Raw genomic sequence first — 23,069 nt, 5'->3', positions numbered from 1 at the left:
CACAGAGATTATCTTACAGCAAGACGCATATTTAGCGCTACAGGACACATATTTGAGTGATTAATTTTGTACTTAAAACATTTATTTTTAAAGATTTTTGAATTACAAAGAAAGTTTTCCGTGATACATTTCATTCCATTGCTGTAATCTGTAACACCTGAGGGTATAATTACAATAATCCTCAGGGGGGTACACGCTTACTTTGTGTACCATGTGTTTGGCAAGCACAAAGAGCCCTAGCTGATATGGTATTTGCTTATACAACTTTACACTTCGGTACCATATTTCTCTAACACACAAATTACACAGCTATCTGATCATTTAACTGAGAGATAAACATTTTTTTACTACATTAGTGTCACATGTTTACGCAATACACAGTTGGGTAACTTCACACTTATGAAACTGTATTTTGCCTGTACTTTGTAAACTGTTCATATTTTTTCGGAATCATTGTGATACTATGAGAGCTTTGAATGATGTATTTGGTAAGGGAGCATGATTTTAAAGTACGTTTGAGGTAGATGACACTATTGAAATGAGCAGAGAATTTTTTTTAGGTTTTGAAATTATTACAGAAAGCTACGACGTTTTTGAGATTTGACTGAGGTGTTATGATGTTATTATTACGACGACGATGTGTACTATGCTGTTGAGATATGTTTATGATCAATAAGATGAGGCTACCATATATGAGGAATAAGAAGTATGTTGGAAACCAAGAATCGTGCTTTAAGAGTTATGAAATGTGCGTAAATGCGTGACTGTATCACAATGCTGACGAATATTTTATTTGGACACTTATATTTATAGAATTTTCTTTCTACAGATTTGCAACGCTAATTCTTGACCTGTGAAATATTTTTATGTGAGACTGTCACTGTAGCGGAAACTGCTGTCGTAAATATTTCCGTAAGAAAGTTAAGTGACCACCTGCACGTAATGCGTCGCGGGCACCCACCTGGGCGACAGCCGCCCGAAAAAAAGCCATTAGCCTTTCAGCGGCACAGGTAGAAAACAAAGGGGAGGCCATTATACTCGCTATTGACATTTCCTTGTTGAAAGCATACTGTGGAGCTCGTAATTTATGATATTTACTGAAATGCCTAATGAAATGACGAGAAATATTTTTACATCTGCACACCTGATTACGACAAGCGTCTTTCTACGAGAGTTGAGAGAATTTCTACTAACTTATGAAATGTCACATGACTATTGAATGATATTTTTATGCTTTGGTTTGCGTAATTGCTTATTTCATTTGATACCTGTTTTCCAGCTGTGTTACAGCATTAGTTTTATAAAATAAACTTAGATGCATTTGCTAATGTGAACACTTTCTGTCAACAGATCTATTAAATGATAATTTTGTAATCCACATTCTTTAAAAAAAGGAGCACTTGGAAAGGAAAGAACAATAAGAAGGGACTAGTAACAGTAACTGGACACATAATTTTCTTTTCAAGTTCATGGTAATATTTTTTTTATAATAAGTTGTTGTGGTGCACCACTTTAATTTACATAGACATTAAGATGTGAATATACACTTCCCTTATCTGCATTGTTGTTTTTACTGTAATATCTTTTCTGCTTGAGCTTTGTCATGTATAGATATAAGTTTTATATTTTTTATATTTGCTGCTGCTGTTTGCCGGGCATAGTGCTACTGAATTTTAAATTGTGTTCCTCTGTTAAGCTAGTTTTACTACTGTCTTATTTTTCTTGCTACTGTACATTGGCTCATATTAGTTGTAATGTTGCATTGCTTGGTAATTTATATTTACTGTAGCTTGCTTTGCAATTTTCCATTTTTTTGCATTGCTGTTTGTGTTAATTTGTTATGTGCTGCTGCATTGCCTCGTCCCTTAGTTTAGTATCTGAGCTCAGTAGATTTAAGTTAGCTTAAGAGGAGACTATATAAGAAACTAACTATTATAAATTTATAAGAAATGCATTGAGAAGCTATCAGAAAATGGTCTGGCAAAATAAAAAGGATACTGTACAGTGGAGAAAAACTATTATTGACAGAGGATGTGAACAGAATACAGAAAGCAGAGAGAAAAACTATTTTTGACAGAGGATGTGAACAAAATACAGAAGGCAGGCTTAGATAGGACTTTTGGGAATAATAATGAATGAAGGGAGATCTCCAAGAAGCAAAGAAAGTTTTGTTTGCAAAATACTGCAATGAAACAAACCCTGTCCTTTCCTTTTGTGTTATCCCACTATGTGTTTGGGTACCCTTGTGCATATATGTTCTTCCTGTCTTTATATGTTTACCTCATCAGACTTTTGTTGTAGAATTTTTCTCATACTCAGCTACATGAACTATGATGAGGAATACTGTTATCCTCAAATATAATTTGCATTAATAATATGTTATTTACTTTGTAAAGATGTTAGACATTATTAATTCTGTTTTGTTTTAATGCTCATGTGTAAAGTTGATGTTTCAAAAGTTATTCTGATCTTTTATGTATTTACTTATGTCATAATTCCTGTAACACTGATGTATATGTTTATTTCTATTCTTTTGTAAAGCTCCTATTACTACAAATGTTATCTGTATTATTATGTTTTTAATGATGTGTTTTGTGCCTTTGTTATTGTGTCCTTATGTTATAAAATTGTAATTGTCACCAGTTCATGATATTATTAACTTGTTAGTTACATTTCACTGCACACGTTTCTGTTGGTCATAGTATATGGACAATATGTGAGAAGTAGGGACTGATAGTGTTTGCACGTGTGTTAATGATTCAGCAAGGGACTGGATAACAGCATTGCTGGTTCTAAGGACAATTTCAAAAACTTTGTGAGTGCACAAGTGGTGGTTTATGGACTTGCTATATTGTCCGCAAGACTCTTCAGTGGTGATTGTGCACCTGCACAGTCACAACAGACGGCTGCTGGCCATCTCTTCAAGGACTACAGTGGGTCTACATCTTTGATGATCCATCAATACCATTATTTCTACAAGGACTGCAGTGGGTCTGCACCTCTGGTGGCCCACCAATACCGTAATCTCTACCAGGACTACAGTGGGTCTGCTCTGTGATGACCTACCTACCAATATTCTTCAAAACTTCGAATGACTCTGCTGTGGGTTTGCTCTGTTGTGACCCATTACTTGTCTGCATGTCGAGAGTCAGCACTGTCTTTCCGTTGGAAGAACAACACTACTTCTTCAAGACTGCATGGAAATCCACTACTTCCGTGTGCATTTTCTTCTACTGCTCAGACTTTGAGAAAAACACTACTATTTTACCGTAATGAACGATCAGGACTGTCTTTGTGGACTGTGAGAAAATTTGAGCTTTTGACCAACATTGTATCAATAAGTGTGTGCATTCTGTGAGAAAATTTGAGCTTTTGACCAACATTGTATCAATAAGTGTGTGCATTTGATTTCTTTGTTATTGTAATTATGAAAAATTTTTTCAAATCTGTATTGGCCACTGCCCAAGCCAATTTGTAAATTTTTTTTGTGGGGAGCATGGGGGCTATGTAAGTAGGCTGTTTAGGTTTTTGTAGGCTGTTTAGGTTTTTTTTATTGGTAACGCCAACTCTGTATGAAAATCACTGGCTGTGCTGTGTGCAGTCTGTGGCTGCTTTGCATTGTAATACTCGCCATTGTAGTGTTAGGCAGCTGGCTGTGAACAGCGCGTAGCGTTGCGCAGTTGGAGGTGAGCCGCCAGCAGTGGTGGATGTGGGGAGAGAGATGGCGGAGTTTTGAAATTTGTCATGAACTGCTATATTTATATATGATGATATCAAGGTAAATACATTGTTTGTTCTCTATTAATATCTTTCATTTGCTAACTATCCCTATCAGTAGTTAGTGCCTTCCATAGTTTGAATCTTTTATTTAGCTGGCAGTAGTGGCGCTCGCTGTATTGCAGTAGCTTGAGCAGCGAAGATTTTTGTGAGGTAAGTGATTTGTGAAAGGTATAGTTTAATGTTAGTCAGGGCCATTCTTTTGTAGGGAATTTTGAAAGTCAGATTGCGTTGTGCTAACAAAATATTGTGTGTCAGTTTAAGCACAGTCATGTATAATTGTTCAAAAGGGGACGTTTCAGTCTGAGCACAAGAAGAGGATCGCCGTACTGTGCACCAAGCACACTGTGACACCCTCACATCTGCGCCTGCCATCTGAGAACAAGAAATGGATTCTCTGCAGCATACTGCGTTATCCCGCACGTTTGGTCGGAGGCTAGCAGTAGGTAGTATAGGGAATTACCGTCGCAGGTGTTGGCTGCCGTTAACACACAACACAAATAGCTGCGTTGTAGTGGTACCGAGGCCTGGAAGCATGGATTGCTGATGAAGGGCCTCGCATTGTGTCCAGTGATGGATGACAGTCCTGTACACCCTGGATGACTGTCGTCGGCGCGTATGGTGGTGACCTGGAGAGAGGTCCCATTCTAGAGTAAGATTTTCACTCTACAGCGGAGTGTGCGCTGATATGATACTTCCGGGCAGATTAAAACTGTGTGCCGGACCGAGACTCGAACTCGGGACCTTTGCCTTTCGCGGGCAAGCGCTCTACCAACTTAGCTAGCCACGCACGACTGACGCCCAGTCCTCACAGCTTTAGTTAATTTCATATCAGCGCACACTCCGCTGCAGAGTGAAAATCTCATTCTGGAAACATCCCCCAGGCTGTGGCTAAGCCATGTCTCCGCAATATCCTTTCTTCCAGGAGTGCTAGTTCTGCAAGGCTGACAGGAGAGCTTCTGTGAAGTTTGGAGGGTAGGAGACGAGTTACTGGCGGAAGTAAAGCTGTGAGGACGGGCCGTGAGTCGTGCTTAGGTAGCTCCGTTGGTAGAGCACTTGCCGGCGAAAGGCAAAGGTCCCGTGTTCGAGTCTCGGTCCGGCACACAGTTTTTCTGCCAGGAAGTTTCAGGTCCCATTATTTCATTGTTTGGAGAGAGAAACAATGGTGTTACTCCTGGAGCCTTGGAGTAGTTGTTTTAAAACCAAGAATCATAATTCGTAATTTACGTGACACCATGTTGTTAATGCTACGTTAAAAGATAAAGTCAAATGAAACTATTTGGTTCCAGAGACCTTTTAAAGTCTCAAACATTTTTGATGTGTGTATGCAGCCAGAAGCGAAGAATGAAAACATGTACCAGGACCAGGTATGGGAGAGCTACACTAGCGCTAGTGAGCGGTCTAGTTATTTTTAGTAAGTCTGTGACTCTGCGAGTAGAAATTATACTTCCCAAGCGATTGTCGCTCAGAGTCAGTGTTGGGAATGGCTCAGTGTTAAGAAGCAAACCCGCATTCAGGGAAACGCCCGATGAATTCCCCATCACACAAGCGATTGTCGCTCAGAGTCAGTGTTGGAAATGGCTCAGTGTTAAGAAGCAAACCCGCATTCAGGGAAATGCCCGATGAATTCCCCGTCACATCAATTAGGATTTAGGTTTTCCATGGTTTTCGCCGAGCGAGGTGCTGCATTTGTATACCACTGGACCCCGCATTCAAAGTTTTCAATGATCTCTTTAAATCGCTTAAAGTGAATGCAGGGATAGTCTATTTGAAATGGTGCGTTCGATATTCTTCTATACCCTCCCGCAATCCGAGAGAGCGCCCCGACTCTAATGATTTCGTCGACGGGACTTTAAACTTTCCCTGAACCACTTAAGGGGAGGTTCACTATCTTTTGGTTCAAAAAATTGAATTTTTTAAAATTGCATTTTTGGATCCATAAAATTGCTTAGAATACACGTCTGAAACGGTTTTTCCAAATACGGAACGGAAATGTTTGTTATTCACGGTTGAACCAAAAAATGCACCTGCCTGAAATCGGCCTTCTTTCTCGCACTAGTTTTTTTTTATTTCGGAGGGCGAGTTATTGTACCGGTGCTTGGGAGGAAACACACAAAATTCAAATGAAAGTTTGAAAGTATGTGTTTGGAAGGGCTGTACAAGCAATGATCACACGCACGGCACAGCGGACACACCAGGAACCGCGGTGTTGGCCGTCGAATGGCGCTAGTTGCGCAGCATTTGTGCACCGCCGCCGTCAGTGTCAGCCAGTTTGCCGTGGCATACGGAGCTCCATCGCAGTCTTTAACACTGGTAGCATGCCGCGACAGTGTGGACGTGAACCGTATGTGCAGTTGACGGACTTTGAGCGAGGGCGTATACTGGGCATGCGGGAGGCCGGGTGGACGTACCGCCGAATTGCTCAACGCGTGGGGCGTGAGGTCTCCACAGTACATCGATGTTGTCGCCAGTGGTCGGCGGAAGGTGCACGTGCCCGTCGACCTGGGACCGGACCGCAGCGACGCACGGATGCACGCCAAGACCGTAGGATCCTACGCAGTGCCGTAGGGGACCGCACCGCCACTTCCCAGCAAATTAGGGACACTGTTGCTCCTGGGGTATCGGCGAGGACCATTCGCAACCGTCTCCATGAAGCTGGGCTACGGTCCCGCACACCGTTAGGCCGTCTTCCGCTCACGCTCCAACATCGTGCAGCCCGCCTCCAGTGGTGTCGCGACAGGCGTGAATGGAGGGACGAATGGAGACGTGTCGTCTTCAGCGATGAGAGTCGCTTCTGCCTTGGTGCCAATGATGGTCGTATGCGTGTTTGGCGCCGTGCAGGTGAGCGCCACAATCAGGACTGCATACGACCGAGGCACACAGGGCCTACACCCGGCATCATGGTGTGGGGGGCGATCTCCTACACTGGCTGTACACCACTGGTGATCGTCGAGGGGACACTGAATAGTGCACGGTACATCCAAACCGTCATCGAACCCATCGTTCTACCATTCCTAGACCGGCAAGGGAACTTGCTGTTCCAACAGGACAATGCACGTCCGCATGTATCCCGTGCCACCCAACGTGCTCTAGAAGGTGTAAGTCAACTACCCTGGCCAGCAAGATCTCCGGATCTGTCCCCCATTGAGCATGTTTGGGACTGGATGAAGCGTCGTCTCACGCGGTCTGCACGTCCAGCACGAACGCTGGTCCAACTGAGGCGCCAGGTGGAAATGGCATGGCAAGCCGTTCCACAGGACTACATCCAGCATCTCTACGATCGTCTCCATGGGAGAATAGCAGCCTGCATTGCTGCGAAAGGTGGATATACACTGTACTAGTGCCGACATTGTGCATGCTCTGTTGCCTGTGTCTATGTGCCTGTGGTTCTGTCAGTGTGATCATGTGATGTATCTGACCCCAGGAATGTGTCAATAAAGTTTCCCCTTCCTGGGACAATGAATTCACGGTGTTCTTATTTCAATTTCCAGGAGTGTATTTTTACTTGGCCGATGAAGTCGAAAAATCGATGAAAAAACCCTATTTTTTTCAAATGGCTGTCGTTTTCAGAATGAGATTTTCACTCTGCAGCGGAGTGTGCGCTGATATGAAACTTCTTGGCAGATTAAAACTGTCGCGAGTTCGAGTCTCGGTCGGGCACACAGTTTTAATCTGCCAGGAAGTTTCGGCTGCCGTTTTGTTTCCTATGGTACAAATAACTGAAGTGAGGTACAACTCCTAAAGAATCTTATACACTTCGCTTACGTCAACTCAATTTTGAATTCAGACGAGTTGGCTGACCTGTGAAATACCGCGCGTGGAGGTCAACATCGAAATTTTGTTTCCTTTCGACGGTACTTCCGCCTTTGCTCTTCGATATTTCCGGTCGAAAAAATTTCAGTTTTTTCTTTTTTACCAAATTTGATATTGATATCTATCACATATCCAGAGAAAAAAATTCTCAAAGAAAGATAGTAAACCTCCCCTTAAGGCAAATATCTCGATAATTCCTCGTATGCTTCCTCGATATTGTAAGGATGCGATTTCTTTCAGGTAATAGTTCGCTAGTTTTCAATGGTACGGTCACGTTTATTGGCGTTCCTGGATTTCCCATAGTTTTTGTGAGGCCAAACCTCTGACATGAAGTACCTTTTTGGTAGAGATCCTGCTTTAAACTTGCACTGTGTCAACCATGAGGCAGTTATAATCATAGAGAACTTAAACAAAGGCTACCTATTAGTATCGACTGCATCCTCAACACAAGCAGGACACAAAGGTAACGCGACATACTTCGACGCGAAATAACCGGTTGTGAGTGATAAATGTCTTGTCATACCTGTCTTATCTCCTAGCTAGAGATAGTTACGACCGCGTACACGAAGCCCGAAGTGACGTTGCGCAAAAGTCCTCGGTGCCCTTTACCAGCCGGGACGGGGGCTTTTGCCTTTCGCAAATACGTACTTCTGTCGGAATCGGCGGCACGCAGCATGCAGTTGCACCAGAGCATGGTGCAGCTGTTGGGGAACGTCCAGATCTCCCCATCCTCGTCGACGCCGCACACGGGCAGCAGGATCTTGGAGCAGGGAGGGCAGTGTGCCGTCGCAGGGGACTGTGCGTCTGCCATCATGATCACACCTGTAACAAAGGAAAACAGCCGCATCTGTAACGTTTGCTGACTGACATGCCGTCTCCGCAGAGCCTTCACACTGCTCTCGTTGGGAAATGATATTGTCTGTTACTGCTCTTTACCGTCCACCTCTTGACTGGAGGTAGCAAACACCTAAAAGTGTGACCGGTCAAAAATCAAACTTGTTAACAATAAAGATTTGTTACCAGAATCGATAGAAAGGCAAATACACAGACGGCAATGGACAATGAAATGCTCCTGTCGGAGCACGAAAAAGGCGATTACGTTCCTCTTTAAAAGACTTCCAGAAAAGCGAAGAAACAGCTGCCTCGTTCCTCATTCTACCTTCCACGACAAAAATTTTGGCATGCGACCATAGTCGCGCTCTTTTGGCACAGAATCCTTTTACCCAGTCTCCCTTTGTTGTTAAGTCTTCATAAGTACCTACATCTAAATCTACATACATACTCCGCATGCTACGTAGACTACATTGCGATGGGAACCACGTACCGCTTCTAATCATTTCCTTTTCCGTTCCACTTGCAAACAGACCGAAGGAAAAATGGCTAAATAAAAGCCTCCGTGCGAGGCGTAATTTCTCGCATTTTATCTTCATGGTCGTTACGTGAAATGCACGTTGGCGGCAATAGAATCTTTTTGCAGTCGGCCTCAAATGCCGGTCCCCTAAATTTCCGCAACAGTGCCTTGCGAAAATAGGGTCGTCTTTCTTCCAGGGATTCACATTTGAGTTCACGAAGCATCTCCATAATACTACCGCGCTGATCGAACCTACCAATAACACATATAGCAGCACGTCTCTGAATTGCTTCGATGTCTTCCTTTAGTCCGACCTGATGGGACTCCCATACACTCAAACAGTATTCGAGAATGTGTTACATTAGTGTTCTATACGCCGCCTACTTTGCAGATGAACCACACTTTCTAAAAATTCTCTTAATGAAACGAAGTCGAGTATTCACCTTTCCTACTACCAACTGACGTGCTCATTCGATTTCATATCGCTTTGCTACGTTACGTCTACATGTACACTGGTGTCCAAAATTAAAGCAACAAAAGAAAATTGTGCAAGGTTGCGTTTATTTTGCCCCAAAGCAGTATAAATAGGTGATAGCAAAGTAGAAACAATGTAGAGAATACAGAAGGTAAAAAATTGCAACAGGCGTAACAGTAGACGAAAATGTTCTTAGTTTTTTCCAACTTAACAGATTTGCACACACACAATGCGACAACTGGTTAATGTGCTCAGTATTGGGCGTGACCACCTGCGGCACCAATACAGGCCTAACAACGACGGGACATGCTTTGAATGATGTCATCAATCTCATGTTGAGGCAATAACGCCCATTCTTCCTGCAGAGCTGCTCGCAGTCTTGGAGAGTGGTTGGTGGTCGCTGACATGATGCAAGCCATTATCCCAGACATGCTCTATGGGATTCAATTCGGAAAAGGGAACAGGCCACACCATGCGTGCAATATCTTCCGTTTCCAAGAAAACATCAACCCCCCGTGCTCCATAAGGTCAAGCATTATCGTCCACCAATACGAAGTCTGGGCCCTCAGCACCTCGCAACAACCGCGCATGAGATCCCAAGATCTCCTCAAGGTACCAGACAGCGGTTAAGTCTTGCTGATTCACCCACACAATTTCATGAAGAGATCTACGAGTGGTCGACATAATCCTTGCGCACACCTTTATGGGTCCTCCTCGATATAGGTCTCTTTACACAATGTTTTGGTCCAGAAATCCTGTTCCACGTGCCCTCCAGATGCGAATCCGTCGAAAATCATTCTGCAGACCAAATCGGGACGCATCTGTGAAAAGAACATTGGACCACCGTCCGTGTGATACGTTGACGGCTCCACTCTAGACTTTCCCTACTGTGAAGACACGCCAGAGGCAAACAGACAGCAGGTCCCTAACAATAAAGGCCACTCTACTGAAGCCTTCTGTACACCGTTTGCCTCGATATAGCACGTCCAGGGGATGCTGCGAGGTCAGATACCAGTTGCAGTGCAATAGTAAGGCGGTACCGTGGGGCCCTTACGGCCAAATAATGGTCCACTCTTTCTGATGTCACACGTGATCAGACCTGTACTGGTCTCCGGGACACAGTTTCGGTTTCTGTAAACTGTCATCTCATCCGAGAAACAACAGAACGATTCAAAATGGTTCAAATGGCTCTGAGCACTATGGGACTTAACATCTGAGGTCATCAGTCCCCTAGAACTTAGATCTACTTAAACCTAACTAAGCTAAGGACATCACACACAGCCATGCCCGAGGCAGGATGCGAACCTGCGACCGTAGCAGCAGCGCTATTCCGGACTGAAGCGCCTAGAACCAAAATGGTTCACATTGAGCCAATGGACCACATCAGTTTGCGACTCTCCTGCTTCCATTCTTCCTGTGGCCCTCCACAGCAGAATCTGTAGGCGTCTATTCTGAGCCATACTGCACCGTCTGTAACTGTGTGCCCAGCGATTGAGGCTCTGGGACTACCCTGCAAATACTACCCCGCTTGATAGGTGCCCTGACATCATTGCTGGCGTAGTTGTCCGTTGATCGGAATGCTATCTTCGGTGCAGAACACGATCGTAACGACGCCTGTTGACAGTTTGTATGATTGTATCGTCAGTTAGACACAGGATGGAGAAATAGCAGTTTTTTGCTTTAATTATGGACGGCAGTGTATAATCGCTGTGACTTTCAAGTAGCATCATAGTTATGGTGAGTTCGAACGTTACAGGATTGTTTTTCCTACTCATTAATTTACATTTTTATACATTTAGAGCAGGCTGTCATTTATTATACCAACTGGTGAGTTGGTCTAAGTCGTCTTGTATACTTCTAAAGTACTCCCGTATACCCTGTCACCGTTGAGTGGTGGTACGGGACTCTGAGTCCCACCGCCACATCTACATCTACATGGTTACTCTGCAGTTCCCACTTAAGTGCCTGGCAGAGGGTTCATTGAACCATTTTCATACTACTTCTCTACCATTCCACTCTTGAATGGCGCTTGGGAAAAAGGAACACCTAAATCTTTCCGTTCGAGCTCTGATTTCTCTCAATTATTGTGATGATCGTTTCTCCCTACGTAGGAGGGTGTCAACAAAGTATTTCCGCATTCGGAAGAGAAAGTTGGTGATTGAAAGTTCGTAAACAGATATTGCCGCATAGAAAACCGCCTTTGTTTCCATGACTGCCACCACAGCTCACGTATTATATCAGTGACACTATTACCCCTATTGCGCGATAATACGAAACGATCTGCCCTTCTTTGCACTTTTTCAATGTTCAAAAATGGCTCTGAGCACTATGGGACTTAACATCTATGATCATCAGTCCCCTAGAACTTAGAACTACTTAAACCTAACTAACCAAAGGACAGCACACAACACCCACTCATCACGAGGCAGAGAAAATCCCTGACCCCGCCGGGAATTTAACCCGGGAACCCGGGCGCGGGAAGCGAGAACGCTACCGCACGACCACGAGCTGCGGACTTTTCAATGTCCCGTGTCAATCCTACCTGCCAAGGATCCCATACCACGCAGCAATATTCCAGCAGAGGATGAACGAGTGTAATGTAGGCTGTCTCTTTAGTAGGTTTGTCGCATCTTCTAACTGTTCTGCCAACAAAGTGCGGTCTTTGTTTCGCCTTCCCCACAATATTATCTATGTGGTCATTTCAATTTAAGTTGCTCCTAATTGCAATTCCTAGGTATTTAGTAGAATTGAAAGGCCTTAGATTTGTGCGATTTATCGGATTTCTTTTAGTATCCATGTGGATGACCTCGCACTTTTCTTTGCTTAGTGCCAATTGCCACTTTTCGCACCATACAGAAATTCTCTCTAGATAATTTTGTAATTGGAATTGATCGTCTGATGATTTTACTAGACGGTAAATTACAGCGTCATCTGCAAACAATCTAAGGGGGCTGCTCAGATTATCACCTAGATCATTGATGTAAATCAGGAACAGCAGAGGTCCTATGACAGTACCTTCCGGAACGCCAGATATCACTTCTGTTCTACTCGATGATTTGGCGTCTATCACTACGAACTGTGACCTCTCTGAGAGGAAATTACGAATCCAGTCACACAACTGAGACTATACTCCATACGGACGCAGTTTGATTAATAGTCGCTTGTGAAGAATGGTATCAAAAGCCTTCTGCAATCTAGGAATATGGAACCGATCTGGGATCCCTTGTCGACATCATTCATTACTTGATGGGAATAAAGAGTTAGCTGTGTTGCACAAGAACGATATTTTCTGAATCCGTGTTGGTTCTGTATCAATAAGTCATTTTGTTCAATGTGATTCATAATGTTCGAGTATAGTATATGCTCCAAAATCCTACTGCAAATTGATGTCAGTGATATGGGTCTGTAATTCAGTGGGTTACTCCTATTTCATTTCTTGAATATTGGTGTGACCTATGCTACTTTCCAGTCTTTGGGAACAGACTTTTCGTCAAGTGAAAGGTTGTATATGATTGCTAAGAAAGGCGCTATTGCGTCTGCATACTCTGAAAGGAACCTAATTTGTATACCATCTGGACCGGAAGTGACTTGAGTTGTTTTAATTGGTTCAAATGGCTCTGAGCACTATGGGACTTAACATCTGAGGTCATCAGTCCCCTAGAACGTAGAACTACTTAAGCCTAACTAACCGAAGAACATCACATACATCCATGTCCGAGGCAGGATTCGAACCTGAGACCGTAGCCGTCGCTCGGTTCCGGATTGAAGTGCCTAGAACCGCTCGCCCACAGCGGCCTGCTTGAGTTGTTTCGCAGCACCTAAGGTAACTACTTTTATGTCACTCATGCTAACAGCTGTTATGGTTTCGAATTCTGGAATATTTACTTCGTCTTCGTTCACGAAGGCATTACGGAAAACTGTATTTGGTAAGTCTGCTTGAGTGGCACCATCATCGGTAACATTTCCATCGCTATCGCGCAGTGACGGTATTGCCTTTTTTTGCGACTGGTATACGAACAGAATCTCTTTGGGTTTTCTACCATATTTTGAGACAATGTTTCATTGTGGAAACTATTAAAAGCATCTCGCATTGACGTCCGCACTAAATTTGCAGCTTCCGTGAAATTTAGCCAGTCATGCGGATTTTGCTTTCTTCTGATTTTGGCATGTTTTTTTCGTTGCTTCTGAAACAGTATTCTGACGTGTTCTGTGTACCGTGGTGGATCAGTCCCGTCTCTTCTTATGTTATGCGGTGTGAATCTATGTATTGCTGTCGATACTGTATCTTTGAATTTGCGCCATATCTGGTCTACACTTGCATAATTAGCTTGGAAAGAATGGAGAATCTCTCTTAGGAAGGCATCAAGCAAATTTTTATCTGCTGTTTTAAATAGATATAGTTTGCGTTTATTTTTAGTGGTTGTGGTTGATATGGTTTTGAGCCTCGCTACAATGACCTTGTGTTCACTAATCCCTGTATCCGTCATGACGCTCTCTATTAGATCAAGATTATTTGGGGCTAAGAGGTCAAGTGTGTTTTCGCAACCATTCGTCTGGGCTCATGAACTAATTGTTCAAAGTAGTTCTCAGAGAAAGCAAACAGTACAATTTCGGAAGATGTTTTCTGTCTCCCACTGGGTTTGAACATGTATTTTCGATAAGAAATCGAGGTCAGATTGAAGTGTCCACCAATTATAATTGTATACACCTCCAAAGTGTATTGCAGTGACGCAGCGGCACTGCCCTGTGGTTAAATTTACTGCCGCACCAACACAATTAGACCGGGAAACACCGGTGATGCTGTGTTGTACCGTATAACATTAAAAAAAATTCCCGTATACCACAGCATCATCAGTAAACAGCTGTAAATTGCTGCTTACTCTGTTTGTGATAACAATTACGTATATATAGAATAAAAGCTGTCCTGCCGCACTTCCCTGGGACACTCCTGAGGAAACCTACGTCTCTGATGAACATTCGTCATCGAGGACAAAGAACGGGATTCTATTACTTAAAAAGTCTTCGAGCCAGTCACAAATTCAGGAACCTAAACCGTATGCTCGGACCTTCGTCAGCAGTCTGCAGTGGGGCATCGTGTCAACCGCTATCCAGAAATCTAGGAATATGGAATCCGCCTGTTGCGCTCTATCCACGATTTGTAGGACATCGCCTCCCTCACACTGCCACTATCTATACAGGGTGTTACAAAAAGGTACGGTCAAACTTTCAGGAAACATTCCTCACACACAAAGAAAGAAAAGATGTTACGTGGACAAGTGTCCGGAAACGCTTACTTTCCATGTTAGAGCTCATTTTATTACTTCTCTTCAAATAACATTAATCATGGAATGTAAACACACAGCAACAGAACGTACCAGCGTGACTTCAAACAGTTTGTTACAGGAAATGTTCCAAATGTCCTCCGTTAGCGAGGATACATGCATCCACCCTCCGTCGCATGGAATCCCTGATGCGCTGATGCAGCCCTGGAGAATGGCGTATTGTATCACAGCCGTCCACAATACGAGCACGAAGAGTCTCTACATTTGGTACCGGGGTTGGGTAGACAAGAGCTTTCAAACGCCCCCATAAATGAAAGTCAAGAGGGTTGAGGTCAGGAGAGCGTGGAGGCCATGGAATTGGTCCGCCTCTACCAATCCATCGGTCACCAAATCTGTTGTTGAGAAGTGTACGAACACTTCGACTGAAATGTGCAGGAGCTCCATCGTACATGAACCACATGTTCTGTCGTACTTGTAAAGGCACATGTTCTAGCAGCACAGGTAGAGTATCCCGTATGAAATCATGATAATGTGCTCCATTGAGCGTAGGTGGAAGAACATGGGGCCCAATCAAGACATCACCAACAATGCCTGCCCAAACGTTCACAGAAAATCTGTGTTGATGACGTGATTGCACAATTGCGTACGGATTCTCGTCAGCCCATACATGTTGATTGTGAAAATTTACAATTTGATCACGTTGGAATGAAGCCTCATCTGTAAAGAGAACATTTGCACTGAAATGAGGATTGACACATGGTTGGATGAACCATTCGCAGAAGTGTACCCGTGGAGGCCAATCAGCTGCTGATAGTGCCTGCACACGCTGTACATGGTACGGAAACAACTGGTTCTCCCGTAGCACTCTCCATACAGTGACGTGGTCAACGTTACCTTGTACAGCAGCAACTTCTCTGACGCTGACATTAGGGTTATCGTCAACTGCACGAAGAATTGCCTCGTCCATTGCAGGTGTCCTCGTCGTTCTAGGTCTTCCCCAGTCGCGAGTCATAGACTGGAATGTTCCGTGCTCCCTAAGACGCTGGTCAATTTCTTCGAACGTCTTCCTGTCGGGACACCTTCGTTCTGGAAATCTGTCTCGATACAAACGTACCGCGCCACGGCTATTGCTCCGTGCTAATCCATACATCAAATGGGCATCTGCCAACTCCGCATTTGTAAACATTACACTGACTGCAAAACCACGTTCGTGATGAACACTAACCTGTTGATGCTACGTACTGATGTGCTTGATGCTAGTACTGTAGAGCAATGAGTCGCATGTCAACACAAGCACCAAAGTCAACATTACCTTCCTTCAATTGGGCCAACTGGCGGTGAATCGAGGAAGCACAGTACATACTGACGAAACTAAAATGAGCTCTAACATGGAAATTAAGCGTTTCCGGACACATGTCCACATAACATCTTTTCTTTATTTGTGTGTGAGGAATGTTTCCTGAAAGTTTGGCCGTACCTTTTTGTAACACCCTGTATAAGTCTCTGTCCCACTGTCTCCTTTTTCTAAAAAAAAAATGGCTCTGAGCACTATGGCACTCAACTGCAGAGGTCATTAGTCCCCTAGAACTTAGAACTAGTTAAACCTAACTAACCTAAGGACACACAAACATCCATGCCCGAGGCAGGATTCGAACCTGCGACCGTAGCGGTCTTGCGGTTCCAGACTGCAGCGCCTTTAACCGCACGGCCACTTCGGCCGGCTCTCCTTTTTCTCCCTTTGCCTCAACGTTCTGTGTTTTTCCGATTATCATTTCTTTCATCCCTTTCTCTCTCTCTTGTCCGTACCACTGTCTCTTTCTCTTCCACTTTCACTGCCTTTCTGTTCCGCTGTCATTGTCTTTGTCCCATTCTTTTTCTTTTGCATTAGCACTCTTTCGTTCTTGATTACAGTCTGCTGTATTTTGCTTAAAATACCATTGTCTTCTCTCCAGAATCGTGCTTGGAGAGCGTTTGCCCAGATTTAGACTAATAGAGCGGGAAGCCTTAACGCATGGGTATAGGGGATGAGAGAAACTGAGCAATTTTTTTAACACGTGGGTGTAGTGCGATGGAAGAGAACTGGCAATCGGTATCTCCTCTTTCTTCGGCTGCCACCGCTATTGCCTTCATCCATCTCTCTTCCTCCTCCACCGTCACTTTCTCTCTCCACAATCACTGTCTCCTCTCTCTTTTTCTCCCACGCAATCTCTCCTCTCTCTTTCACCGTTACTGTCTCTCCTCTTCTCTCTTTCAGCACAAAAAAGCGCGAATATATTCACATGCTAAAATTTTTATTAAAGAACGTGGAATGAGGACGATGGCTGCTGGTTTCCCTCTTTTCTGTCAGAGGTTTTGAAACTGGAACATATTCGTCTTTTTTGTGCTCCTTTCTTTTCGCGCTAGAGCAGGGTGTACTGTTCATATAAAACGAATTTACAAGTCAGCAAACATTTGAAAGTTTATTTATGTGGTCCGACACATATTTTCTTTGGCACATATGAGCAACAAATAATCACGCATAATAAAAGGTTAACACAAAATTATTTGCGTTAGATTTTTTTCTTTATACTATGGCAACTCAGCGAAAGCGCCCGGCTTATGATTTGTTTCTTAAATGGGAATCAACGTTCGTTTCTTCCAAATACAAATTGAGTACTACATTAAACTAATATCCCAACCCATCGCCTGAGGAATAAAAACAAAAGGTTTTTAAAGCTGTACTAAAAATGTACTTTGAACAGAGTAGCGAACGGACAAACACCACACGCCGAAATAGAGGTTTCCTCTAGTTTAAAGTGAGTGCGTTACACTCATTCAACTTAAGTTCAGAACAATGCACAATATTTACAGAAGAAATATATTGGCTACTCGTTCAGTATACTCAAAACTGCGTTGTTTTATTTGCAAGTTTGCAAGTATAAAGAATTTTGTACGACAAAATATTTTTTTTACTTCAGTTAAAACTACATTTACGCCTCAGACAGGATATTACATGCATATTTTACGCGAAGAAGTACGGTAACTCTGAACTTCTGTATCTCGTAACGTATAACGATAATCGAGAAAAGTATCAAGTTTCGCGAGAACATCATCTCAAGAAAATACGGTAACAATTTCGACGGTTTCCCAGGAACAGAAATTGTAGAAGTGGGCATCCCCACAACTGATACTTATGGTACCCAAAAGTCGTAGTTTTCCGTGTATATCTTGATAACGGATAAAGATTTTCGAAAACGGAAAATAGCGTTTCTAGATAAATGTCAGAATAACATTTAGTTACAGTTTGAGCCGTTTGTTATGGTTAGTTATTTAGATAACTGAGGCACACGGTGCAAAAAAACGGCTAAAACCGGTTTTTGCTGTTTTCCCAGGAACCACCCATGAGCAAATGGTGCACTTATAAGCCGCCTAAGGGCCTCCCTCGGCCACACCTAATGCAAAAGAACCAACAGATTTACTCAATTTGCTTGGGCTGGAGGAACAGTGTGATGTTTAAATTTTAACCCTGTACTGTAGGATCCCCGTTTTTCTGAGAGATGTAAAGACGGTCAGGAGGCCGAGGGCTGTCCAAAACCACTTGACTCCTTGTCCCCGTGATCAACAGAACCAGAGATAAGGCCCCCTTAAAAATCGTATTTTTGTGCGCGGTTTTTGGAACATGTTAGTCCCGTGCAGTGTCCTGTACGAACCAATTGAACTTCCATCATCAACACGAATGAGAAATGCTGACACGAAAGCTGCATTCGTTGTAGCATGGGTTCAAACAGGCTCTGAATGACGCCTTCAGGGATTTTTCTTTGTTTTCTTTTTTGCCGTATCTGAAACACGCGCCAACAGACTCGTCTCGTAACTCAACGCTTCTCAAACTACATTACCAGACTAATTAACATAAATTATTTTTTGGATCGCAAATTGATACAAGAGTGACCGATTTCGATTGTCATATTCCACAAACATGACGTTGTCAAGTATTCGCTGGTCATCGGGGCTCAGTTCGAAGCGGAACTCATCGCTGAAGACAGTTCTACTCCCGTCAGTAAGATTTCAGCCCGAAGACGTGTCTGCAAACGCTCCGCACGTCGTTGGGATACTAACGTGGCTGTCGCTCACCATATGGTCCGACAACAAGAAGTGATGGTCTGGGATGCCATTTCTTTTCATAGCAGACGTCTTTGGTTGTCATCCCCGGCACCCTTACAGCTTAGCGGTACGTCGGCTATGTTCTGTGCCCCATTTTGTTGCCCTTCATGGCAAGCCAACCTGGGCTTATATTTTAGCAGGACACTGCCTGCCCGCACATGGCGAGAGTTACTTGTCTTCGTGTTTGCCAAACTCTTCCTTGGCTAGGAGGGTCCCCGTATGTCTCCCCAATTGATAATATTCAGAGCATTGTAGGCAGGACCCTCCAACCAGCTTGAGATTTTGACGATGTAACGCACCCAACTGGACGGAGTTTGGCACGATAGCCCTCAGGAGGACATCGGGCAACTCTATCAATCAATGCCAAGCCGAATAACTGCCCAAGGGTGGATCAATGCCTTATTAACTAGCTCGATTTGTGAAACTTTTCTTCTCGAATAAATCATCCAAACTGTAATCATTTGTTTGTCAGTACAAGTATACCACATCTACCTACTTCCGTCACTTTTGGATAGTTCCTTAGTGGTGCGTCGTTTTTTTGTCCTAGACTTGTGGGCCTTAAGATTATAATGAAATGGTGTGGTGGCCCTCAACTACGTACCCACAGACTCAGAGTTGCAATTTTAAAAGTTTTGGCTGGGATACGTAGTTTCTGCATTACAAGCCAAATACTGCTGAGTCTACAGTATACAATATGAATAGACACATGAACCGAATGGTCGAATGTTCCTTTCACTCGGCAATTGCGAATTTTTAATGCAACATAATAATTTCTAAATGAATGATTGCAATTAAATAAAATCTGCAGGTACTATCTTAACGACTTTAAATGATGAATACTATAGCAGAAGTACCTTTTAGAATGCCGTTTATTACTGGAAAACTGTTATTGGTGTTGATGGTCCAGCAATTAAATAAAATATAAGTCGAATAACAGGGAAACAATAGATTCATACTTCACGTAATTAGTTATGAACAACAACATAGCTCGCGAGATATTCACTTCCAAAAGCATACTACGTCTTCACTGCAGAAGCCATGGAAATCTCACCAGTACACATGTCGGCGATACGAAATATTTGTATCTCCCGCTACCACTCGCAAAACTGCTCCACTCTCCAAGCCTTGCCGGCTGTTGTGGCCGAGCGGTTCTAGGCGCGTCAGTTTGTAACCGCCTGACCGCTAGGTCGCAGGTTCGAATCCTGCATCGGGCATGTATGTGTGTGATGTCCTTAGGTTATTTAGGTTTAAGTAGTTCTAAGTTTTAGGGGACTGATGACCTCCGCTGTTAAGTCCCATAGTGCTCAGAGCAAGCTGAACTATTTTTCTCCAAGTCTTTCCCACGACTGTGTGTCCGTCGCGCTGTATCTGTCCAGGACTCTCTCCCATGCCCTGTGCGACTGTCCGTCGTGCCAAACTGTTCAGAACTCCCTGTCCTCTTCCCAAACGATCCTCCTCCCCCACTTCCATACAGTCTCTCCACGTATTTCTTTTGGAACGATCGCTGTGATTGGCTAGAGCACTCCTGCCCTGTCTCCAAGCCAACGCACACTCACAAAAATAATGAAACACATTCGAAATACTGGATTCACATTTAATTAACTTGAAATTAAATAAATATTCCTGGGGCTGGACCATAAACACTCTCTAACACACACTATTAAATTAAATAAACATGTATCAAAGGAATAGAACAGAAGTAAGCCAGTAGCCTAATGTCTCTGTGCTTTCTAAGACACAGTAAATAATTGACCAATTTCTTCATGAATAGTATGTATCGGATATAAACAAATGTATAGATGAATAAATATTTTTATAAGCACGTTGCTACCATTTTTCGTGTGCCTGTGGGATACTTATGGCCTGACGCAATCGATAGTAATAGGCTACTTGACCTCCAATAACTCATGTGCTATTCAAGTTGCCTGTAATTTATACCAATTTAGGTTTACAGTAATAGCTTTCTAGAGTTACGTCCATCGACAAAATCGGATGGACCGTTTAGAGTTTGGAAATTCGTTGCTGGGTGTTACTTGTGTAATTTATCGTCAGATTAAACTAATAAAGATATTGAAAATATGACTACACTATCAGAATCGTCGTGCAAATAATGTAATGAACATGTTTCTTTTTAAGGTATCTGGCTACTTTTAATTTCTATACGACCTGTGAAATGTCTGCCATGATGGGTTCACAAAGTCCGCCATCTTTGACACTCTCGGCATACAAGTCTCTTTCATCGATGCAGCGTCACCAAGGAATTCCCAACCACGTGGTCGGCCTGGACCCCGGCTAACGTTCGGCACCACTCGGCCGCCGACGAGCCGTGGCTTGACGAGAGGCCCCAGCATGGCCAAGCCAACTCCGAACTTATTTTCAGGTCGCCACAACTCGCCTGTTACCTCACAGAGTGTAGTCACGGTGTGACAGTCCATGGTGCTTCTGACATCGTCGCACTGTCCGTATCGATACTTATCTTGCTCCAAACAACACCGTTTCTTGATTCAAGAGGTGTGGCGACCAACGCGATCAAAAAAATCGCTGAAGGATGAACCAAATTCTCGAAATTCTTCGACACTGCAATTTCGGAATTACGAACGTGCTGGTAGACGTTTCCTCTTCGTATACCAGGCATAAAACGACTTTCTTAGAAAAAAAACATTAAACGCAATTTCTGCAGCTAAGAGGGGGGGGGGGGGGGGGGTAAATCTCCTTTGTGCTGTAGGGGTCGCCCACTGCTGGATTGGAAACCCCTACTGTTTTGTCTAGACGTAGACCGAGGATCCGTGTGACGCTGTTAGAAGCAGCAAAACATTATTGAAGATTATTCCATTTATTACTCAGAATACCAATCGTCTGCCATGTCTGCTGCGATGGCTGTTGGCTACGTAATCGGGAGAGGCAGCTGCTGAACCCAACCGCAGACTCAGAGCTGCCGAGGGCGCTTCATCAGCTCGGATTGGAAGTCGATGACAACTTGTTACGTTGGTTTGAACCCGCTAGCGAGGTAATCACGTCCCATCGGCAGTCCTGCTTGGAGATGACGACATGTGTGTTTGAGTCACACGCCATTTCGGGGAGTACTCAATCATTCTCAGGTTACTGCCCAAGTTGTCCTGTCAGGTGGACCGCGATGTCGGACATCGTGACGTCGTGCTTAGTGCTGAACCTGGCTCGCCGATACGGTAGACCGTCAGACTTGTACGACGGTGGAGTTTTAGGGCAGCTTCTACCCTGGACCGGAGCGATGTTGGTAGACCTGTGGAGTACCTATCAGTGCTGGCTCCTGTGCTGACTTCAGGAGGGGATGCCGGACTTCATTATCTGTGGCTACGGATCGCTGATCTTCTCCTGAGGCAGCAGGTGTTAAGACCAACACTACAACAATCTCACATACAAGATGTTACTATGCCTTAACTAGAGAATCGAGGGCGCATGACATGAACGCCATCGGTCCTACTGATCGGGTGCTCTACGCTAGAGGGGGAGGAATATTTATGTCGTCGACGGGCGGCTCAACTCTGTGACGTCATTCATAATAACAGAAGCGGTTCTGCTCTTCTCGAGTCGTCAGCGGTCTTACGTTCCGCTGTTTAACGAATTTATTACAGAGTCGTTACTGCTTAGTCAAACTCCTGCTAGGCGATGTTATGTCCTCCATAGTGTCTCTTGCATAGCTTTACGAAGGCAGTCGTTCTGCATTCTTCTCACGATTTTCTGCTGAGCTCTCTCGCAGTCTCACTTTAGGGTGCGAGGTCACCGTTTTCCTGGCCGAGTAATGGTGCTAAAATGTTTGCGCTTCCCGGCTGGCGGCTATTGATACTTCCACCTGATGAGTAATGCCATTCGAACTTAAAATTTTCCTCTCCCTCTTCCTTACTAATCTGTCGCATAACAGTGATGAAATTCAAATCGCTTGCAAATGGTTGGTTGCTTTGGGAAGCGGACCAAAAAGCGACGTCATCGGTCCCATCGGATTAGGGGAGGATGGAGAAGGAAGTCGGCCGTGCCCTTTCAAAGGAACCATCCCGGCATTAGGCTGATTTAGGGAAATCACGGGAAAGCTAAATCAGGATGGCCGGACGGGGGTTTGAACCGTCGTCCTCCCGAATGCATCTGCATATGTATGTAGTACACTTAACGCCAATTTGAGTTTCGCCTTCGTGATGTTGGTTTAATGACCATCAGTCTATTTTTGTTCATTTTATAATCGTATTATATATAGTCTTTT

General features: G+C 43.9%; 1 protein-coding gene across 1 annotated transcript in view; it reads right to left on the bottom strand.

Annotated features, from left to right (window-relative positions):
• The window catches only part of LOC124795326, a 62,617-nt gene that overhangs the window by 26,509 nt on the left and 13,039 nt on the right, over positions 1-23,069 (bottom strand). Inside the window, exon 2 of the mRNA XM_047259305.1 lies at positions 8,239-8,412. Coding sequence (XP_047115261.1) covers positions 8,239-8,412 — 174 coding nt within the window. The remainder of the gene's footprint in view (positions 1-8,238; positions 8,413-23,069) is intronic.

This window comes from Schistocerca piceifrons, chromosome 1, assembly GCF_021461385.2.
Source record: "Schistocerca piceifrons isolate TAMUIC-IGC-003096 chromosome 1, iqSchPice1.1, whole genome shotgun sequence".
Lineage (NCBI taxonomy): Eukaryota > Metazoa > Arthropoda > Insecta > Orthoptera > Acrididae > Schistocerca > Schistocerca piceifrons.
The sequence above is the reverse complement of the archived record's forward strand: the minus strand, read 5'-3'. Positions and strand labels throughout refer to the sequence as shown.